Here is a 22,145-nt window from a genome sequence, read left to right on the forward strand (position 1 = left end):
ATTTCTTAGTTCATTTACTTCACTTTTCATTTTCTTCTTTTATCAACTTTCTGTGTAACCAAATGCAGCACAACTGTCCAAGCCTTCAGCCCATCCTTTTTCTTTATTATTTGCCATAGAGGTTCAGATTCAACCAAGAAAACAAATAATCAATGACCAGAACTGCCCACTCAGTTGTCTGCAGTGCCCAAGCACCAAATGACCCAACTTGTAAATATTATACAGAAGTAAAATGATCCTCTAATGAAACTTTGCTACCATCATCCAGCTCTACAGCAAAGGGGAAAAGTAAATTCTACAAATTAAACCCAAATGAATCAGGCAAAGTATGCCTCTCTTTTTTGGGGTGGGGGGTGGGGGGGGAGAGAAATCAGGCAAAGTATGCCACTGACTGAGAATGTATAAGTCGTCTTTAATAAACTCAAAATACAGAACAACACCAATCTAAAGAAAAAAATTTAAGGATCAAAAGAAAGTACAGAAGTTTTGAAATTAGAAAGTGAAACTACTCACAAGTTCCTGCATCTTGTTGCGGTGAAATTCAATCTTCTCTTTATAACCCATAATCTCCACCAATTCCTCCACCTTCCATCACGAAGAGAGTCAAGTTAAATGGCTAAGATGGTTCTTTCTGAACTTATTTTTCTTTTTGGTCAAAGATAGATATCAGCTGAACCAATACGAAAATATTTTCAATACATAAAGCAGAACAATTACAAGTTTACCAAAGGCTAGACATGTCATATCTCTAAACAAAAGGCATACTGAACAGAAAGCTGAAAGACAGAAAACCACTATCAAGAGGTCGCTATCAATACAATAACCACCGCAAATTCCAACTGTTCCGACCTTCAAGAATATCTAAAAGAAATTATAGGCAACTTAGGAGCAAGATCAAAAAGTACAGGCTTGGAGTTAGACTCAAGTCTCTTCTGGCTTATTTCCTTCAGCAACAGGAATGTAAGAATATTGATTCAGTATATCATTACCGTTAGATTGTAATAAAACAAATTTAAAGGAGAAAATTATATTTAGCTATGGATTGTTCAGGGAAAAAGAAAGTACAGACTGGAAGTTGGTATATTTGTTAGAATTTAGAAATGGAAGGGAAAAAACAAACAAATGAAACATCAATTGCTTTCATAAAAAAGGGTAGCTATTGCACCCACAAAGGAAGGCTGCTGTGTGTGTATGTGTGTCAGAGAGAGAGAGAGAGAAAAGAGGGCAGTGGGGAAGAAACATGCAAATGCCAAGAAGAAGCAACATGGCAACTAGAAGGATTACAACCAGGCTTAAGAGCATCCGTTCGTATCATATGCTACCAAGGTTACAGTATCGGTATCAGGTATCATATTGTAAGGTGATTTTAAGAGACATATCCTATTGTATCTGAGAGATGCAAGATGCGTTAAAGATATGCATGGAAATGCTTAGGATACATGCAAAATACAGTTTTGAAGCATAAAACACAATAAATAAACAATATGTAAATATATCATGTAAGGAATATGTATTCTCATAATCACAGTGCTTGGTTATGTGAGAGGGAGATAACAGAGTCACAGGGGAGAGGGGAAATCGCACAAGAAGGGGGGAGAAAAATCGCTCACAGCCCGCAGGCTACTCAAACCACAACTTACCTATTCCATTCTATTCAATCTATCTCCAACGATGGGGAACTACATAATATATAAAGAGAAATACAAGACTCCTAAAAATAAGACTAATTCTCTAACTAGGAAACTATTCAAATAAGGAAACTAAGAATTAGGAAACCAAATATCCTACAAAGCTAACAGAATAAAATAAAATAAAAGACAGTATTTTCCCCAAATAACATAGATTCCTAAAATCCTACTAGATCCAAAAACTCAAACTGGACACGGTTCATCTCCATCTAGATATCCGTATGGGTTTTAGTCGGTCCAAGGTAGTGCACCTGCATCAATTCCCCCATTGTTGAGAAAAAACTCACCCACAAGTTCCGTAAAACAAGAGAATCAACACCATTCAATCATCATCCACAAATATCGACTTTGATGGGGTGATGATCCAGCGTATCTAATGATCAACCATTTCTGATGGTTGTTAGCAAAGGACATTTCTTCGATGGGAATCTGATCATGGGATTTCATGACTGAAATTGGACCGTCGATCAATTTTTCAATGGCAACCTTGATCGGATGTCGTTGTCCACCTTTTCTTCCGTCTCTAATCCGCCTTCTGAAGACTATATCATGCTTGACACCTTATTATAGAAGGTGTTATTACTTTCAGCAAGCTCCCGAAAACCGGTCTTCAAATCAAGAAGTGTTGTTTGCAATTTACGGAAACCATCTCTAATTGAAAGGATCAAATCATATCAATCAACCTCCATAATGTAGTGGGTTTAGGATAACAATGGCTGCAAACTAAATAGAAGAAAAGACAGAAGTTGGTGTAACATATTGGTGGGGAGGGGTAAACTAGGAAAGCAATAAAAAAAAACAAAGTAGAATACAAATAGGAGGGGCAATTCTGGAAAGAAAAAAATAACACTTAAAGCAAAGAAGGACGTAAGAAGTGGATATACTTGGAGAACAATAAAATTTGAAAAGGAATAAGGTGGGGCAGGGGTACTATGGGGAAAAACAGAGAATAAAAGTTAAAAAGCAAAAGTGAGATGAAAAGGGTGGGTTGGGTTTTGCTAAGAGGGTGGAATTGAATGGGAGCGGTGGCCCTGGAGTCAAAGGGTTTTTTTTTTTCCCACTGTTGCTGGTCTTATGGCAAAACAGTAACAGAATAGAGGAGACAGAAAGAAGAAGAAGAATGGGGTGAGACTTGAGAGAGATTGACAGAGGGGGATATGGGAACTTCGGCTCTGATACCAAATTGGTGGAGGGCCGGTTAGGAAAGGGGAAGATTCTGAGAGGAAGCTATCAGAGTTGCAGGGGAGAGGGGAAAATGCACAAGAAGAAGGGAGGGGGGGGGGGAGAAAACTTGATCACAGCCCCCAGGCTACTCAAACCACAACTCAACTATTCCATTCTATTAAATCTATTTCCACTGATGGGGAATTACATCATATATAAAGAAAAATAAAAGACTCCTAAAAATAAGACTAACTGATGCAGATTCATCATCAAATAGGGCTTGTTTCATTGGGAATAAGTGTAGGGCTGGGATATATATATGTTGGGCCTTTGTTCCCAAAGGTTTTCTATGTATTAGGCCACTTTAGTGGGCCTGAAATAGGGGTATAAAGGTTGCATACGGGATTAGCCCAATACTTAGTTTTTATTTTGTGTTTTTAATTGAACCGGTTTAAGTTGGTTGCATCCAATTTGTTCAATTGGTCTAATTTAAGTGAAGTGATCCTATTGGCTAAGAGGTTCTTATATCCTATTGGCTAGTAGGGAATCTTCTTTTATTTTAAGTAGTTTAAGTTGTTTTTAAGTCATTAGGACTTTATTTTGAGTCTATTTCAGTTTCCTAGTCAGTTTAAGTTGTCTAATAGGTTAGGGATAAGGTTAGGCCATTCCTTTTTAGTGTCTAAGTCTATTTTTGAGTCTTCTATATAAGTTTGTAAGGGAGGCCAGCATTGGACACGAATTTGATTAATGAAAAAGCTTTTGTTTGCTGCCATAGCTGCCTCTCTGCTCTGTTGAGTGAACCTTGTGAGTAATATCAAGGCTACCTTGTGGGTAATATCAAGGTGAAGGGATTGGTGGACTCCGATCGACTCCTTGCATCTTGTAGATCGGGAGGTCCTTCTTCTAGTTCTTCAAAGCTGCTACCATTGAAGATTTAATCTTTCAAGTAAGTAGTTTATTAATTCAGCATTTAACCTTCTTCTTCTAATCCTCTAACCTAAGCTCCATCTACTCCTATTATCACCCCTTCCATTAATCCATAGATCCATTAGAACCCTAAAACCCTAAATCCAATTCTGCCCTAAATTGCAGAATTTTGTAACTCATCCAAACCCTAACTTCTTTATACCAAAATAACCCCCTAGACCTGCCCATTAATACCCTATAAACCTTTTTCCTAAAATCTGCCCCTAAACCCTAGATCTTACAAACAGTCCATTTTCATAAGGCATCCTACCCAAAACCCTAGAATTCCAACCTCAACCAAATTTGATCCAACTTATACCATTAGACTCATAAAATTCTGCACATCATTACCAAATAAAACCCTGAGTTGAAACCCTAACCATAACCCTAATTCTGCCCTAATTAGCCTAAGCTGTCCCAATCGGCCAGCCTTGTTAAGAGATCCTATTACCTTGGTTCCTAGTGGGATTACTCCTACCTAGGACTACATTACTAACTCTCTAACCAGGAAACAATTTCAAATAAGGAAACTAAGAAGAATTGGGAAACCGAATATCCTACAAAGCTAACAGAATAAAATAAAGTAAAAAAGACATTCTTTTCCCCAAATAACATAAATTCCTAAAATCCTGCTAGATCCAAAAACTCAAACTGGATCCGGTTCATCTCCATCTGGATACCCATATGGGTTTGGGTCGGTCCAAGGTAGTGCACCTGCATCACAGTGTAATTAACTTATGTATTTTTTATTTTACTTTAGATATTTTGTCTGGCTCTGGCCACAGTTGTTGATAGATCGTCAACTGCCATTACTACACGCATTTGTTTCACCCAGTGAAATGTGTTGCAATAGAAATATATAAATAAACAAAAGATTGAGGAAAAAGCATACTTCAAAATCTCACCGAGATCTCGGTAAACTCGAGCTGGTCAAGACAAGATATGATACGAAACTATAAAATGTCAAATCTCGAAAATCTCGGTCAAGATTTCGAATATTTCGAGAATCTCAGAGAAATTTCAATGAAATCTCAAATATTTCGAGAATCTCGACCTCCTCAGTACTCATAGAGTCATAGTATTGTATTGTTGGGACTTGGGAGTTAACACGTGGAAGACCAGGATGGTAAGGTGTCTATGTAATATGCATTATGAAGACTTCATTGTATTCTTGTGGTTTGTAGTAGAAACTTTAGTCTTTAACTATTTCTTAAATAATTATTCAATATTATGTGCATAATTCACTTGTTTTACTTGCCAATTATGTCTCATATCATTCAAACAATGTGTAGAATAGGCAATATTACATTAAGGATTCGGCCTTTACTGCCAAGTGCCAACCAAAGGTGCAAATCCAAAACACCAAATTGGGTGTTTTTTTTCTTCAATTTGAACCTTTTAATATATTTATGGGAAAAAGTTCCCTGTCCGGGAGTGCTGGTGTAGGGAATGTGGCCTACGCCAGCACTCCCATGAGTCTATCTCTCTCCTTCCCATGTGAAAAGACACCTCTGCCCCCTTGTTTTGAGAAGGAGAGAGATAGACACATGGGAGTGCTGGCGTAGGCCACACTCCCAGACAGAGAACTGCTTCCCTATATTTATTAAGCCTAAAACAAGCTTACCTTAAAGTTTCGGAGCCAACTATGTCCATATGCCCACTGAAAAATAATTCCGAAACATTAAAAAAAAAAAATACACTGTCTCGCTGAGATCTCGGAAAACTCGACCTGGTCGAGACCGAGTTTTAGAACCTTGGGAAAAAGAACAAGAGATGCAACAAGGATGGTTAAAATAAATGACGGTAAGTGGAAGCGTAGAACAAGAAAAAGAAGAGGGGGGGAACCTTTTTATCTGCATCTGCTGCCTCTCGAAACTCTGAGTTTAATGAAGCATTCTCTTCCTTACTGAGTTGGTTTAGCAGGTGCTTTTCCAAAACTGGCACCCTTGACTTCTGTTGATTGGGCTGCCGCATCACTCCATCAGCTTGAGGAGAGAAAGGAACCTGCATTGGTGGCCTCGCACTAGCTGCAGGCAATATTGGCCTTGCACCAGGCATTCCAGGCTGTTGCAAACCTATTCACCATATTGAAAAATATAAAAATCCAGAAATACATAGAAAATGATATCAGAGAGGTGCATCAATATGTCAAATAGATACCGGGAGTAGGTCTCCAAGCTGCATGTCCATATCCAGCAGCAGGCCCAGCAGACCCCGTGGTGCGCAAAAGTGTCTCGTCATACATGACACTGCTTGGAAGCACAGGTGGAAGAGGACGGCCTTCCCTGTACCGTTCCATCAAATAGAGCGCTGTACAGAACTCTCTCAGTGATAGCATGCTATCATTATCTTGATCGGATAAGTCCCACACTTGCTTTAAGACCTCTGGCAAGTGTCAACACAAATAGTATTATTAGCAGAATGTGAACAAGGAATATAATAAGTGATTCAGGATTGAATGGTCCCTAAAGCCTCCAACAATATACAGAAGATGCAAAAATATGTCTACGACAAATAAATGTTTGTAACACATTATGGTACAACACTGCCGAATCATATTCAGTTTCTGTTCTCAATCGGTTCCTTTCAATTGATACTGCTGTTTCTATATTCAGTTTCTGTTATCAGTTTGTACCTCTGATGTACATCCCATGACTCGCCAGCATTACCAAAGGAAGAAGAAGAAAAACCAAGCACCTGGCCCATCGAACCAGGTTCTAATGGGCCAGGACTGGACCAGTTCAAGCCAGCCTAGCAGGACCAGATCGAGCCAGCCCAGCAGGCCTTCTAGAAGACCCAAGATTGTGCTCCACGATTTTGACAAGGCCGGTCTTTGACCAGTCAAATCCTAGTTGCTTAGTTACTAATTTGATTATTCTTGCATGTTTAGAAGGCTGGATGCCTGGATTATAAAGCATAGTTGTCAAGGCGTCACCTAGGCATCCAGGCACCTTGGTCGACTTGGGTGCCTTGGACGCTTAGTCGGTGTCGTCTTGAATTTGGACCCTCTCCACCGCCTCGGGTCGCTGCAACGCCGTGACAACTATGTTATAAAGCCTTTAGTAGTTTCTAATTTCAGCTAGTTTCTATTTTCAGTCAGTTCCTATTGTCATTAGTTGCTACTTTTTACTTTCTATTTTTGTAAGCTAGCCTAAGTCATTAAATAGGCAGCCTTTGTAAGAGCTTGACAATGAATTAATGAAATAATTTTGGGGGCATTCCTTGCACTCGATTATGGGAGGAAAACCCCTGTTCAACGGCTGAGATAGCTGTGGGTGAGAGACCCAGAGCTGAGAAAGCCCAACTCCCACCCACTTCTATCTCGAGCTCTCTTCCTTCTCAGTCTTTTTGCTCTCTGCTGCTGCTGCTTGAAGACCATTAGTCTATTGAGTTTGTCTGCTGCTGGTCCCTGTTGCTGTACAAGAAGACTCCATAAATGTGCTGCTGAAGAACTGCTCTCAAGCCTGATTGGACCATTCGAATCCTTGCTGAACCGGGGCTTCTTCTGCAGAACTCGATCTTCTTTTGATTCCTATTCTGGGATCTATTCTCTGCAGGGTTTTGGGGCTTTGTTTTACCCTTGGAGAAGACCACTCAATCCCTGTTGTGGCCCCTCTCTCCTGCTTTTGTTGCTGCTTCTGCAACACCCCCCCCCCCCACACTCGAGCAAGGTTTGTGCCCCTTTTTTCTACCTGCTGCTGTTTCTAATTTAATTCCCCTGTGACAACTAAGGATTCTCTGCCTCAGTCTAATTATTTTGAGTCCTAATTGCTGCTGCTTCTACTTTGAAGCCCTACTGTGAGTAATCTAAATCCACTTCCTGTTCAAGCTTTATCCTCAGATTTGACTGCTTATTTCCTTCTACCTAGCCTGAGTTTACTCACCTGAGTTCATTGGAGTTAGAAGATTATTTTGGGACTGTTATCTTCAATATACAGTCTTACATTAACCTCAAGTCTGCCTTCTGATGTTGATTATACAAAGAGCTCGATACCTACCTCTGATCTCAGTTAAGCTGGCAAAAGGTTCTAAGGTTCTGGACGTAATCAACTTCAGTTACTGCTAGGATTCCTCACCTGTTACTAAATTTCTCTAGTTACTATTTCTGATCAGCCTTGTTTCTAATTCCATGCTTCAGTTCTGCAGGCTTCTATAAATCAGTTTCTATTTCTGGAATGCTCCTAGATTGATTGGTTAAGTTCTGGAACTAATTGCTAATACAATCAGATTGTTATATCTTCAGATCTAATTGTTTGATTGAAACCAGGTTTTGAGGACTTAATTCCCACATCTTTACTGCTACTCGACCAGAACACCAGCCCCATAAGATTGATCAGATCTGAAATATTAAAATCTCCTATTTTGGCTCTATATCTGCACTAAGATTCTGGTTTTATCTTGGAATCCTAACCTAACACTTCAGAAGGCCCAGGCTCCATATTAATTAAAAAGGCTAATCTGAATTCAAACAGAGATTAGGCATCACAAAATCGCTGCCACGACTTCCATGAACAGATTGCATGAGAAACAAGTTAAGGGTCAAAACTTTAACCAACTGGATTTCACTTCATGCAAAGCATAAAAGGAAAGCTAAACTAAAAATAAATGAATGCCTACCTCTTGGCAATCTCCAACTCAAGAAAAGGTTACGGGCCTGTTCGCCAGTGATTTTACCATCCCTGTCTGTGTCCACCTCAACAAACACTTTTGTATACTTCTGAATGTTGGACTGAGTCATCTTTGGCCATGACGGCTGTGACTGGGACGGTGCAGAATTCCCAGGTCCCATCAAACTGTCGGATGAACTAAATGCAGCAGCACTCTGGGTTGAAACCTGCTGGTTTGGTTTCACCAGTGATGGTGGTTGCTGAAGTTGACCACCTGCAGTTTGAGTTGATAATGAGCCCAAGGTATCAAATGGATCCTGCTTAACAGAAGGCTGGGGCCCAGAAGGCACTGGAACAATGGCAGATGAGATAGCTGCACTGCCTGCAGAAAATGAAGGTGCTGCAGTATTTTGTTTTGGTTGAGAAGCCGAAAACACATCTCCTCCAAAAATTGAGTTGGAAGCAAATCCATTTCCAGAAACAACCAATGCCTTAGAATCCTTAGCCGTTGACTGGAATGATGAAAAGACCTGATCTTGTGGCTTGGATGTGACTGAAGGTATAATCCCAGAATTTGCCAGTGGTCTAGGTGGCATCGAAGATGATAAACCTGAAGATGGCAGACCAAATCCATCCTGACCTACAGTGGGAGAAGTCCCTCTACTAGGGGTTTGTGAGGTTGCTCCCATTGGGGATCCACCAGTCCTCCCACCGAACCAATCAGTTGAGACATTCGAGTTTGGTGGGCGTGGACCTGCCACAGAACCTCCCCCAGGAATGCCCTGTGATGGTAGTAATGCAGCACCAACAGGCATGACTTGAGGCGGCCTCATGAACTGATTGTCCTGCGAAGGGCGAAACTGTGGATTCATAGTAGCATTTGGATATAACTGTGGCCCTCTAAAACCAGGATTCTGAGATGAAGTAGGTGCAAGTGCACCCATCTGAGGGGCAGGAGCTGCTGCAATAGAACTTGGCTGTGTTGGAGATGTGGCTGGAATATTTATCTGTGGTGCAGGGATTTTAGCTGCAGCTGGACCATATAATGCCGCCTTCACAATATCTGGGGTTAGTTCTCTCTTACTTTGTGCCACAGTTACCAATTTCAGAGCATTATAGAATTCAGTCCTACCAAGGTAACCAGTACGGTTCTGATCGGCATGCATCCATATCTGCAGATAAAGATAATGAATATCACATACCCAATTCGAAGTAAGCCATAGATTTATTGACCAGGTTTTAGCAAAACAACAGAGAAATTCTAGAAATTATTGGAAAACGATGACGGGGTAAAGAATGTATAAAACATGTATCCTAGAACACCATCTTCATGAAGATAGTCACTGTTACAGACCAAATAACAATAACATACAGGATATAAATTAGGGTTGTAAATGGATAACCGAAAATCCGAATTTGATCCGCATCTGTATCCGTTTAGGGGCATCCGTATTTGATTAGAGATACATGGAAAAAAATCCGAATACTCCGATAAAAATCCGAATCCGAATACTTAATTATAAAAAATTAAGTAAATAACGATCTTGAGGATTTTTGAAGATTCAACAGGTTCTAGAATATGAGGAAAAGAGAATCATGATCTAAAACTATGGATTGAGAGTGAATTGTATCCACTAGGGGGAGGAAGGTTCGGGTTACACAAGGCAGAGGTGTAAACGGATGGTCGAAAATCTGAATTCGATCCGCATCCGAATCCATCCGAATCCGTTTAGAGGTATCCATATTCGACCAGAAAATATCCGAATCCGATTACATCCGATCCGTATCCGAGCCGAATCCGATCCGTTTACAGGCCTAATATAAATCACATCTTATATGCATTGCAATAGTGTCACCAAAAAATTGACGTATATAAGGGGGCCAACCATTTATCACCACACAGCATAACAAGTTATTATAGAATTATTGGTCAGGTCATGTACAAAAGAAACAACATATCTAGGCCTTGGTCTGGTAATTGTGCTTGAGCTCTCCTACTTTCAACCTCAGTTCAAGAAACAAAAACACACCATGATTCTTCCCAAGACTTTAGCATCCATTTGCTTCAACTGCAGGTCTAGCCGTCTAGGCGAAAAATATATAACACAGTGAAGGCAATTCTCAACCTACCCAGTGGTAATGTAGTACGGGTTTGAGTATTCAAATCAGTAGCCACAACCAAGATCAACAATCAAAGGATAGGTTCCAAAATAGGGAGATTTAATGTAACAGAAAATTGGATAGGTGAAAAGGCCTAGGGTTACTATCGAGTGGAGGGATGATAGGGGAGAGGGGTTGCTGAAAGTTTCAGCCCATTCAGATGGTTAGAAGTGAAGTTATGGTCAAATCCTGATAGCAATAGGATTGAGGGTAAAATATAATTTTTAGGTACTGGTTTAGGATTCAGAAGGGGTGAATTAAGTTACTAATTTCAGATATAGTGTAATCAAATTTCACTAGCTTAAGTAGGTAAGAAAACAGAATCGGCTGTTTGGGTTGTGAAGTCTAAGTTGCAGGTTTAATTGGGAGGGGGGGGGAGGATAGGGGTAAAATAGGAAAACGGAATTTTATTTAAATCTGAGCCTAGTCTGGTAAGAATTTCAGATTGAACGGATGGCTGGTTTGCTTAATCTAGAAAATAACTAATGTAGAACCAGTCCCGAACTAGGAACAAATTTCACAGCAGGATCACTAAGATATCAGCCATAGCAATCCAGATAACAGGGCCTCAGGGTGTATTCTCAATTTCTCTAGCCAGCACTTGATGTACCAGTAACAGAGCAGGCTTCAAAGAACCCGTAGCAATTTCAGCAGCATCAACCGGACTTGGATATGTCTCAGTTGTTGAAATTTAACACAAGATAGGAAATAGAAATAAAGAGAAATTGATAAAGAAAGAAGAAAGGGAAGAAGGGGTAAGGGATAGATGGTTCAAGCTTCTCACTCTCACCTGGGCATCTCACCCACTAGGTCTCTCACCTCACAGCATGGAAGGTCTCTCACCTCACACTCAAGGTTAACAACCAGTTTTTTCTATTCAGCCAATCGTCGGGAGATAGTCCCCCTTTTCTTATATTTATAATAAAGAAAGTCTATAACTGATGGGAGAAAAGAACCTCCCATACACAAGCCATAAAAGGCTGCCAAATCCAAAACAAATCCTTCCCCTTTTACAAAAATAGAAACCAAATAAATTAGAAACTACTACTTCTAAAACTGAGAATTGAAATTGGAAACTAAATCTAACTAATAGCTATTACAGTAAAATGGAAATAAACCAAAAAACGAAGTAGATAAAGATGTAAACAACTTCTATTCCCCTTCACACGCAAGCTGACTCCATGGGGCCCACAAAGATCTTCCAAAATCTCTTCTTAAAGAGAAGAAATAATCACCTTGAAACCCCTCGATGCAACATCCAACTGGATCCCAAAAATCTGGAAATTCCTCTATTGATTCCTACTCACGCAAGTCAAAATCCACCCCTAAAATTCCTCCACGCCATGGCCAGAATGAGGCCCACAAGATCTGATGAATATCTCCGAAAAAAATACTAGTTTGATTGGGGGGAGAAAGGGAGAATGAACCTGGACAGATTGATCTACATCAATAACTTTGTATATGATCTTCTAGAAAAGCTAGGTTTGAATCGCAGAAAACTACGAACTCACTTACTTGTTAATGTCTATGATCAGAAAATATGAATAAGAACAAGTAACCACCAGTAGTAATGTAAGACTAGAACCTGAATAGGTCTAATCCCAAGTAGGATCAAATAGAAAACCCAAAAAAAAAAAAAAAGACAAAGAGAATAATGGGATTTAAAAAAATAATTCTTAACTTCTCTCTTGAAAGCCGGAAAAATTATATGAGGGAACCAAGAGAACAATGGGATCTCAAAATTTTTTATATTTTTTTTTGGGTGAATGAATATTCATTACCAAAAGAGAAACCCCCAAGGGGGAAACAATGAAAGAATACAAGGGAAAGCACCTCATACAAGGAAGGGAGGGAGGGGGGAGAGGGGGAGGCCCCAGGATACAACAATGTGCCTGCTCCTAGGGGAGGGGATACAGCAAGGGGAAAACTTAGAAACTTTGCTTAAAACTTCAAAGGAGATGGAACCCCAAATCTGACTGAATGATCTAGAGTTGGAGGTCCATTTCCTGAGATTGCGGCGATGAAGGCAAGTTTTCCAATAACATCACAGACAGAATTCCCTGCAAAAGCCGAGGCAACCCAAAGCCACTCACGAAGAAAGGAGAGAATTCTTCTACTTTTGGGCCAGCATTTGGCGAGGATACCAGACCAAATAGAGGAAGAGAAGGGGCATTCAAAAAATAGGTGGTTGACATCTTCAGGAGCATTCCAGCAAAGAAAACAAGAGGCCACAACTGAGATCTGCCGGAGAAGGAGAAAGGACTACGTCGGAAGGCAATTAGAGAGGGCTCTCCAAGTGTAAAAGCTATGGCGGGGAATACGACCTTTGAACCAAACAAGTCTGTACCAGGGGACCTGTGGGCCTCTAGATTTGATGAGCTCCCAGGCCGAATTGGAGGAGAAGAGACCCGAATGAGAGGGATCCCACAGCACAGAATCTCCCGATCTAGAGGATCTGCTAGGGAAAGAGGGGAGAGCATTCCAAATATCTTCAACTAGGTTGGAGGGATCTCAAAATTGGTTGGAGAAGAATGATGAAATCTCAAAAGATAACCAAAAGAAAGAATCCCACAAAATTAATAACCTGTTGAAGCCATTGGAGCTGCAATTGAATGATATTGTAAATGTAAAGAAACTCCCAAAAGCTTGTAGCAGTCTTGAACTAAATTTAACGAAAATTAGGGTTTGAAATCAAGAACCAATTTTTTTAAAGGGAATGGGGGAAGGGAATGGCGATCTAACCCTGGGCATCTTACCCAACCTATCTCAGGATTTTCACAAAGGCTAAAGCCAATATTTCATTAATAAAATTCGTGTACAATGCTGACCTCCCATTACAAACTTATATAGAAAACTCAAAAATAAACTTGGACACCAAAAAGGAAAGGCCTAACCCTATCATTAACTAATAAGGTAACCTAAATTGACTAAGAAAGTGAAATAATAAAGAAAATAGACTCAAAATAAGACTCTAACTAAACTAATGAAGAAAATCCTGTTTTTCTACTTTCTACCCCTATTTTAGGCGCATTAAATTGACTAATTACAAAATAAACCTAGGGGTGCAACAGGGTCGGGTTGGGCCGGACTTTATAAAACCCTAGCCCGACCCTGAGTCTCCTTAGCTGGGCCCAGGCCCGACCCGACCCTCACTCAGGGCCTGAAAAATCCAACCCTGACCCGCCCTTAGGGTCGGGCCGGGCTGACCTTGATTGGCCCTAATCATGGGGAGGGGGAAGGGAGATGCATGGGCTGGACTGGACAGGGGAAAAAAATTTCAATTTTACTTAAAAAAACACTATAATAAAATGTTTATATCACTTATTATCTTCATATATAATATATTCTATAACAAAATGTGGGTGACATTTAAAGTTTATAATATATACTAGATCAATATATATTTGTTTGCATTATTATGGAGTTCTTTTTTTTCCTTTTCGTTCAAGTTGGATCTTCTTTCTTTACTTATTTGTATAATCCAGCTTGAGGGGGAGTGTTGAAGTACTGTTCATGTGACACTGCTCATGTGAACAGTGATTTGGTTGATATGTGTATCTTCTATTTTCCTAGTCCTAGTTGGAGTCCTAGTTTCTAATTATGTCAAGTCCTAATTCTACTGTGAGTTGTTAGTCTTAGTTTCAGTTTGAGTTGTTAGTTCTAGATCTTTTCCTATTGTAACTTGGAATCCTATCATGATTAGGAATTCCTAATCTGATTAGGAGTTCCCATTTCTATTGTAATTTGAGATTATAAATACAAGCATTATGAAGGAGACTGCTAAGTTGAACAGTTCTCTCCTCTTCCTCATCTTCTTCTCTTTCTCTCTTCTTCCTCCATTCTCGGTTCTGGTTTTCTTCATCTATACTCTCCAACATGGTATCAGAGCTATGAAGAAGAAGAAGAAAAAATTTACTGCAGCTGAAACCCCTCTCGTGGGTTCTATTCTTCCGACAGCACAAGATTTATTTTCTGCTGCTATTTGGTTTGTGCTCTGTGATGCAGTTATCGAAGGAGACTGGGACCCCTTCTTTGCTCTCGATTATTGCTGATATTGTTATCGATTGATCAATACCTGAATCGATTCCGCTGCTAATTTATTTGCTGATTTATTGCTCAGGTTGAAGAGTTGAAATTGATTTGCTGGTTTTCTGGTTGCTATTGATGTGCTGATTTTCTGCTCGAATTCTGCCTGAAATTTGTTGGGAATTGATCAATGAAAATTGTTTGATCGAAGCTCAGCTAACCAGTGTCACTGCTGCTCTTGGTTTCAAACCAGATGCTGGAGATTTGTTTGAATTGATTTATTTCTCTTAGAATCCACAAACAGTAACCTGATTCTTGGAGGGGTGGTGATTCTTCTGCGTTGCTATAGTAAGATGTTGATATCTGCTGCTCCTTCGAATCTGATTTTGAATCTGGGTTTCAAATCTGGTGTGATTATCTATGTTTGCTGATCGAAGAGAGAAAACAACATCATGCCCCTTTTCTCCCCCACAGTGCTGCTTCTCTGTTCACTTTACCGTCTCAGGTTCTGAAGGTTGAAGACAACCACAGACGTGGTGTCTTTATTATTATGTTTTCTGAATCCCATTATTGCCCCCACTTTTGCCCTTACTGTTGCCTTCAATTACTTCATAGTCCTTACTTATTTTCCCTTCCAAGTCTGTCCCCCATTTATAAATCTAATTCCCTAAATGACCCATTACTTTCTTATTTACCAAGGGACCCTTGCAAAATTCTGGTTATTTACGGAACTGCCATTACCTTTTTAATACATTCTCCTATTTGACTACCCAATTGACCCTTGAAAATTCAGGTTTATTACCAGTTTGCCCTTTGACTTGGATTGTATTTAAAAGTGGATTTCCATCCAATTACAGCCATGCCAATTTTTTTCCAACACCTTTCTCTTTCAATAATTCTAATTCCCTTCATATCCCATACCTTTGGTATTTTCACATAACACCTTTGGAAACTTCTGGTAAATTACAATTTTGCCATTCCTTCCTTTTTTCATACCCATAGCACCTTAGGAGAATTCTGGAAGTTTATACTTTTGCACTATCTCTGACATAATCTCCGTTATTTGTCCACGTGTACTACTACACGTGAGGGGGGATTATGTACAATACACCTGCAGACATTGCAGAACGCAAAACTTGCAGGAACATTGGTGCAAAACATAGAAGATCAGTTTTCTCCACCATTGCCATTGGGTATCCTTTGTTTTTGGGTTGAGTTTGCCGTAAGGGGGAGATTGAAGTATTGAAGAGTATTGAAGATATTTGGTTGTTGCCTATTTGAGAACTATCAGTTGGGTTGATACAGTGTTTTTCCGCTGCCTAATTCAGCTCGTTTCCGCTACTTGCTGCTCTAGTTATTTAACTTCAAGATTTTATGTCATTATGACAATCTGAGATTCATCATTGGTTAGCTATTGAAGATCGTTAAAAGCTGCCTTTTTTTGGAAGAAATTCTAGTCCCGGTTTGCTGATCATGTCTGTCCAGGTTTTGAAGATCAATTATTTCAAGTTCTTGAAGGTTTATTTGGGAGCTACATTCATCTGTCAAGCTAGATTCTGCTGCAACTTAGTTTCTTCTCATTTTGTTAAAGTTGGGCATTGATACCTTGTATGCGCCAACTTGAGGGGGAGTGTTTGTATTATTATGGAGTTCTTTTTTTTCCTTTTAGTTCAAGTTGGATCTTCTTTCTTTACTTATTTGTATAATCCAGCTTGAGGGGGAGTGTTGAAGTACTGTTCATGTGGCACTGTTCATGTGAACAGTGATTTGGTTGATATGTGTATCTTCTATTTTCCTAGTCCTAGTTGGAGTCCTAGTTTCTAATTATGTTAAGTCCTAATTCTACTATGAGTTGTTAGTCTTAGTTTCCGTTTGAGTTGTTAGTTCTAGTTCTTTTCCTATTGTAACTTGGAATCCTATCATGATTAGGAGTTCCCCTTTCTATTGTAATTTGAGATTATAAATACAAGCATTATGAGGGAGACTGATAAGTTGAACAGTTCTCTCCTCTTCCTCATCTTCTTCTCTTTCTCTCTTCTTCCTCCATTCTCGGTTCTGGTTTTCTTCATCTATACTCTCCAACAATATTTTATAGTATAACTTAAAACAAGGTCGGGTCGGGCCAAGCCAAGCTCAGCGTGAGGCCTCAACCCTGACCTGACCCTAACTCAGGGTTAGAAATTACAAGCCCTGACCCGCCCTCCGGGCCAAGATATCTCAACCCAGGCCCTGTTCGGGCTCAAGGCGGGTTCGGGCTGACAGGGCCAAACTTGCACCCCTATTATAGACCCATGGGATCAAAGTCCCAATACATATATGACCCAACCCAAAGCTTATTTCCACTAAAATAAGCCTCAAGTGATTTATCTACATCAAGTAGTAGGAGAGCAAGAACACAAGAACGGTCCACCCGGGATTCTGCAAGGCGTCTGTTGGATGAAACACCAACAACCCATTCAACCTTGATCAAACACAAGGCCAATCTTCAAGTTGCAGAAGACAGCAGCAGCAATAGCTTCAAGTTTCTAAAATCGTGAGGTGAAGCGGAGCCTCCCACGAATTGCTTTATTTATAGGCCAATAGGCCGATCAAGTCAAATCAGCATAGGAGTGGAAATCCTCCTAGCTGATTTGATGTACAAGACACAACCTCTCTCACATGCGTGGAGAGGTGTGGATCCAACAATTAAATAAAGCTAACTTAATAGCTTAAATAGAAAAAAACTTAAATTGAACCAGACAATGAACCTGGTTCAATTAGACTAAACCAAGACAAAGGACATAGTAATTAAACTAAGTATAAAAACACTTAAACCAGCAAACAAAACAGTAGCAAAACAGTAGCTACTAGGCCACAAGTTGGCCCCCTCTTTTGGTCTTCTTTTTCCTTGAATAAGTCTTCAGATCTGCATCACATGGGATCTAAACCAATTAGTAAATGGGATTTTATATGATTTGGCTTACAATATACAATTGGTGTTGGGGCAGGAAGGGGTACGGGTACCTGATCTGACGGATGAGAATATCCCTTCAACCCAAAACCCACCTGATCATCCAATGACATATCTCTATGACAACAAAAATGTTTCATTATATAAAAAATTTCTTGGTACATAAAAAATGGGAGAGGGTTGGGCATGCCACCAGCTTTCCGTAAGCTAGCAGCATACACCAATCACGGGGCTGGACACAGGAGGGCAAGGGAGTTTTTACCAAAGGGGGAGGAGAGAGGATGACATATGCTGGGCACCCTGGCGGTGTGCTTAGCCTTTTCCCATAACAAGATTTGTGTTTGCAACTTTGCATAACCATATTTTCATCTGTACCTAGATTCCTCACTCCAACTCATCTTTTACGTTCTATGATCTCCTCAAATTATTGAACTACAGACAATCAAACACGTCAATTTCTTCAAGGCTCCTCTCTCGTTAAAACCTGCAAGCTCTCAGTATTTCCTCAAGATTTTAACTTCTGATTCCAATATCCACGCAGAGCTTCCTTATTCCATATTTGAAGATTAGTCTCAATTTCAAGAACTTAAACACAAACCACCTAAAGTCTCTCACCAAAACAAATCCACCTCCTTTGCAAAAGATGGCATGCCGCCATATTGCAAAATATAAACTAGTTTGGACTTTTTTTCCTCTTTCCTATTTTTTAGAGAGAGAGACGAAGACTGGACAAATTTAACCAAGTCCTCTTCCAATCAGCTATTACCAACAATCATTTAAATTGCCAAATACAGGGTGTAACTTGCACATTGAACCAGTTAATGTTGTCTGCTGTGAATAGGGATATCCTTAACTCATATAACCACAAATACTCATCAAAATCACCCATCCTCAGGAACTGCTATTAAGGCAACAGCCACCACAGAAGCGTCCGAAGGTACAGAAGCTCAATCTAGACAAGCAATTTCAGAATGTCTTTAATTGTAATTCAAGCATATTAAATTTTGTCATGCAGTAAAGTGCCCGTAACTTTTTAGAGTCTTTTTTTTTTTTTGGAAACAGTACCTTATTTCATATAGACACACTTGCAACTCAAACAAGAGGAGGTTTTCCGCTCTTTTTGCACCTTTACCTTAAAAACAATAGCTTCTTGTTATTCAAACCCCATATTCTTTTTATTTGTGAGAGAATAAAATTACATTGGAGTCTCCACTACCATCCACTTTCCCTAGGATTGCTGGGACAAAGACATAGTAAATAATTACTAATCATCACCCCCATTACCTAAGGGACCAAGAATGAATCAATAAAGTAATAACTCATAAGAATGATAACTTCAAATGCAACTATAAAAATCTAATAATCCCATTTACTATTTTCGACACATGCGACGTGTCTGCTTTAGATTTTCTATAGGTCTCCTAAAACCCACAATGAGCAGTCCTCTGTCATCAAGTCAGTAGTATGTTTCCATAGGTTCATTACTTTAAGCTACAAAAAACTTGGCACTCACACACCTCCCTCCCCATCCCCACCCCCCACCCCAAAATAAATTGCAAAAAAGGGGGAAAATCCCCAAAACAATGACCTAATTGAGAAGTGTCAATGCAGTCCATTGCCAGAAACTATGGAGCACCTATGTGCCAAGACTTTCAATTTCCAACTGCCAAATTCTCAAAACCATTTTCTGTGTATCTCTTAAATTCTGGACACCTTGGTCATTATAACCGAATTCATCACCACGCTATGCTTCCTCTAGAAATATGACATTATGTAATGTAGAAATAGTTCAAGTAAGAACTCCTATACAGTAGGATCGATGATAGGTTGCAGCAGAGCATCAAACACTTAATTGATTGGAAAATAAAAGAAGAAAAGGGTAGAAGAAGATGGATAGAAAGATAGGGTTGGACTTTCACAGTCCTGGGCCTCTCACCCACAGCTATCTCAGCTGTTAAACAGGGGATTTTCTCCCATAACCGATTGCAAGCAATGGCCCTCAAAGTTTCATTCGATAATTCACTGTCAAGCTCTTACAAAGGCTGCCTATTTAATGACTTAGGCTAGCTTAGAAAAATAGAAAATAGAAATTAGCAACTACTAAAACTTAGCATCTAATGACAATAGGAACTGACTGAAAATAGAAACTAGCTGGAATTAGAAACTGCTAAAGGCTTTATAATCCAGTCTTCTAAAGATGCAAGAATAATCAAAATATCAAATTAGTAACTAATAAATTATAAACTAAGCAACTAGGATTTGACTGGTCAAAGACCAGCCTTGTCAAAATTGTGGGGCACAATCTTGGGTCTTCTAGAGGCGTGCTGGCTAGCTCGATCTGGTCCTGCTAGGCTGGCTCGAGCTGGTCCAGTCCTGGCCCAATAAACTTGGTTTGATGTGGCTGTGACATTGATCATGTGAACAGTATTTTGGTCTTTTCTTCTTCATGTTTTGATCTACATCATTATGGGACAATATAGTGTGTTTTGAATGGTGGCTGACTAGAAACTAAACAAAAACTTGGTAGTCACCTCAAAGGAAAGAGAGCGGGGAAAAAAAAGAGAGATAGCGTAGAAACACCCCAAGACAACTATTCATCAAAAAAAATTGTGAGTTTCCAAGTACCGAGGAATCCTAATTCTCGTCTTCAAAGAACCTAACTCATCACGGTACCTTACACAACCAGCAAGTAGGAAAATGTAGGTACAGACATAAATTTCGATGAATCTCTCATGGATTGAGCAGTCTATTTTTTGACAATGTATGCTAGCTAATTGTGGTTCCTAAAAGTCAAACACGTATTTCTGAGAAGACTTAATAAACATGATATGTGAGTGTGTGTGTATTGGCCCAAAGAACTCTAGTGAATAACAATATAACACGGTATTGATTACTAATTGTTAATATTACTTCAAAGCCAATTTATGTTGTATAAGAGCGGGGATGAAATGAAATTCCTATATGCTGAGTGAAAAACACTTATGTCATCTTGTAGAAGATTCTAAGAGACATCAATTGACAGGGAAAGCTGGATGCCGATATTCAAGTGCTATTGGAGAAGTCATTAGGGGAGGTCATTGAAATATGTTCTACAAACATATATATGGAACCAGAAAAATTAAAGATTAATAGTAAACATAAGCAATACATGTGGGAGGCACCAGAATTGCGGTAAGGCCCCCACAAGGACCGTAACTACCTCGTTAAAGCAAGGAATGCTACAACAAAGAATACACAACCCATTAGCACGCTTCTGTGTTCCAAAAAGATTCATTTCAACATGAGCTAAGAAAAAAATTTCGCCAGTCACAGTCTTTCACTTCACAGATTCAAAGTTGACCTTCTAATATGCACATATTCCAAATAAAATTGTAGCCGAAACTAGATTTGACAAGAAACTTTACACCTTCTGAACCAAATTTAAATTCAGTGTATCGGAGGGTGTATGTACCTGCGCAAGGACTTGTTTTGGCAAATTTGAACCTTGAAAGAATGCAACGGCTTCAGCTCCACTAATCCTCCCGTCCTGATCCAAATCTGCTTTCCTAAAATATGTATCGAATAGATCGACGTTTTGTGCTTGGTTTTGCCCCGCCATTCTCAACCAATACAGAGTTATCGGAATTCACCAAAATTCGCAGATCAGAACAAAAAAAGTCACTGCCCACACATCACAACATTCAAAATTGAGAGCCAAACTCAATGAATCGACATCAGAAAAAGAAAGAACTCAAAACCCTAAATTCCATGGTCTGTGCCGAGAATGATAAGAGGGTTTAGCAGATCTCAGCAGTCGAGAGACGGCTCACGAAAGCAAAGAGATGACTCTCTTCGTGGTACCAAAATAAAAATAAAAAAACGAGATTTCAGTGATCGCATGACTCGATCGAGGAGAGCATAGAGTGAGATAATGGCGGAAGTAGATTTTTCCAGGTATTTTGGCAAATCAGAATACAGATTACAGAACAAAGAGCTTACCTTATAAACGAATCGCCGGAGGCTTTTCTCGATCGATCGAGAGAACGGGTAGCGGACACCGTTAACCAGGAGCGGGTCGGAAACTAACTTTAATTTCCTTCCAAAATAATAAGAGCAAATTACATGCACCCGCACCACGTGGTGATTGAAACAATAACATAACACTCCTGTAGTTTCGATATTTACATAGATCTCCTTGTACGAGTGTTAGGCTTGCAAATAAGCCCTTTTCATTAAATTCAAATTGTTGATTGTAGTTAAACATTTGACAATGGTCATATTACCCTTTAGTAATTTACATTGATCATTTTACCCTTATGAAACGTAACTCATAACCCAAATCCATTCCCTACCCAACGTCCTATTGTCATCTTCCTCCATCTATCTCTTTCTTCTTCGATGATCTACGAACCTCCTATCATCACCGGGGATCTGCTAGTGAGGGAGCTCCACTCTGTTGCTGCTATAACTCTACACGTCGGTGATATTGAAGAGAATAAAGGGAGGAGCTCCACTCTGTTGTTGCCATAACATCAACAAATCGGCTATGCTCTGTTCCACTGTCCTCTTCGACAATTTGCATTACCTTATCATGTAGTTGTTCCT

General features: G+C 39.6%; 1 protein-coding gene across 1 annotated transcript in view; it reads right to left on the reverse strand.

Moving 5' to 3' along the window:
• LOC122659936 (epidermal growth factor receptor substrate 15-like 1) overlaps nucleotides 1-21,531 on the reverse strand; it is a 32,871-nt gene extending 11,340 nt beyond the window's left edge. Inside the window, 5 exon segments of the mRNA XM_043855093.1 lie at nucleotides 514-585; nucleotides 5,664-5,893; nucleotides 5,979-6,203; nucleotides 8,436-9,597; nucleotides 21,013-21,531. Coding sequence (XP_043711028.1) covers nucleotides 514-585; nucleotides 5,664-5,893; nucleotides 5,979-6,203; nucleotides 8,436-9,597; nucleotides 21,013-21,159 — 1,836 coding nt within the window. The 5' untranslated portion in view covers nucleotides 21,160-21,531.
• Nucleotides 21,532-22,145: the final 614 nt, after the last annotated feature.

The sequence above is a fragment of the Telopea speciosissima genome, chromosome 4, assembly GCF_018873765.1.
Source record: "Telopea speciosissima isolate NSW1024214 ecotype Mountain lineage chromosome 4, Tspe_v1, whole genome shotgun sequence".
Classification (NCBI taxonomy): Eukaryota; Viridiplantae; Streptophyta; class Magnoliopsida; order Proteales; family Proteaceae; genus Telopea; species Telopea speciosissima.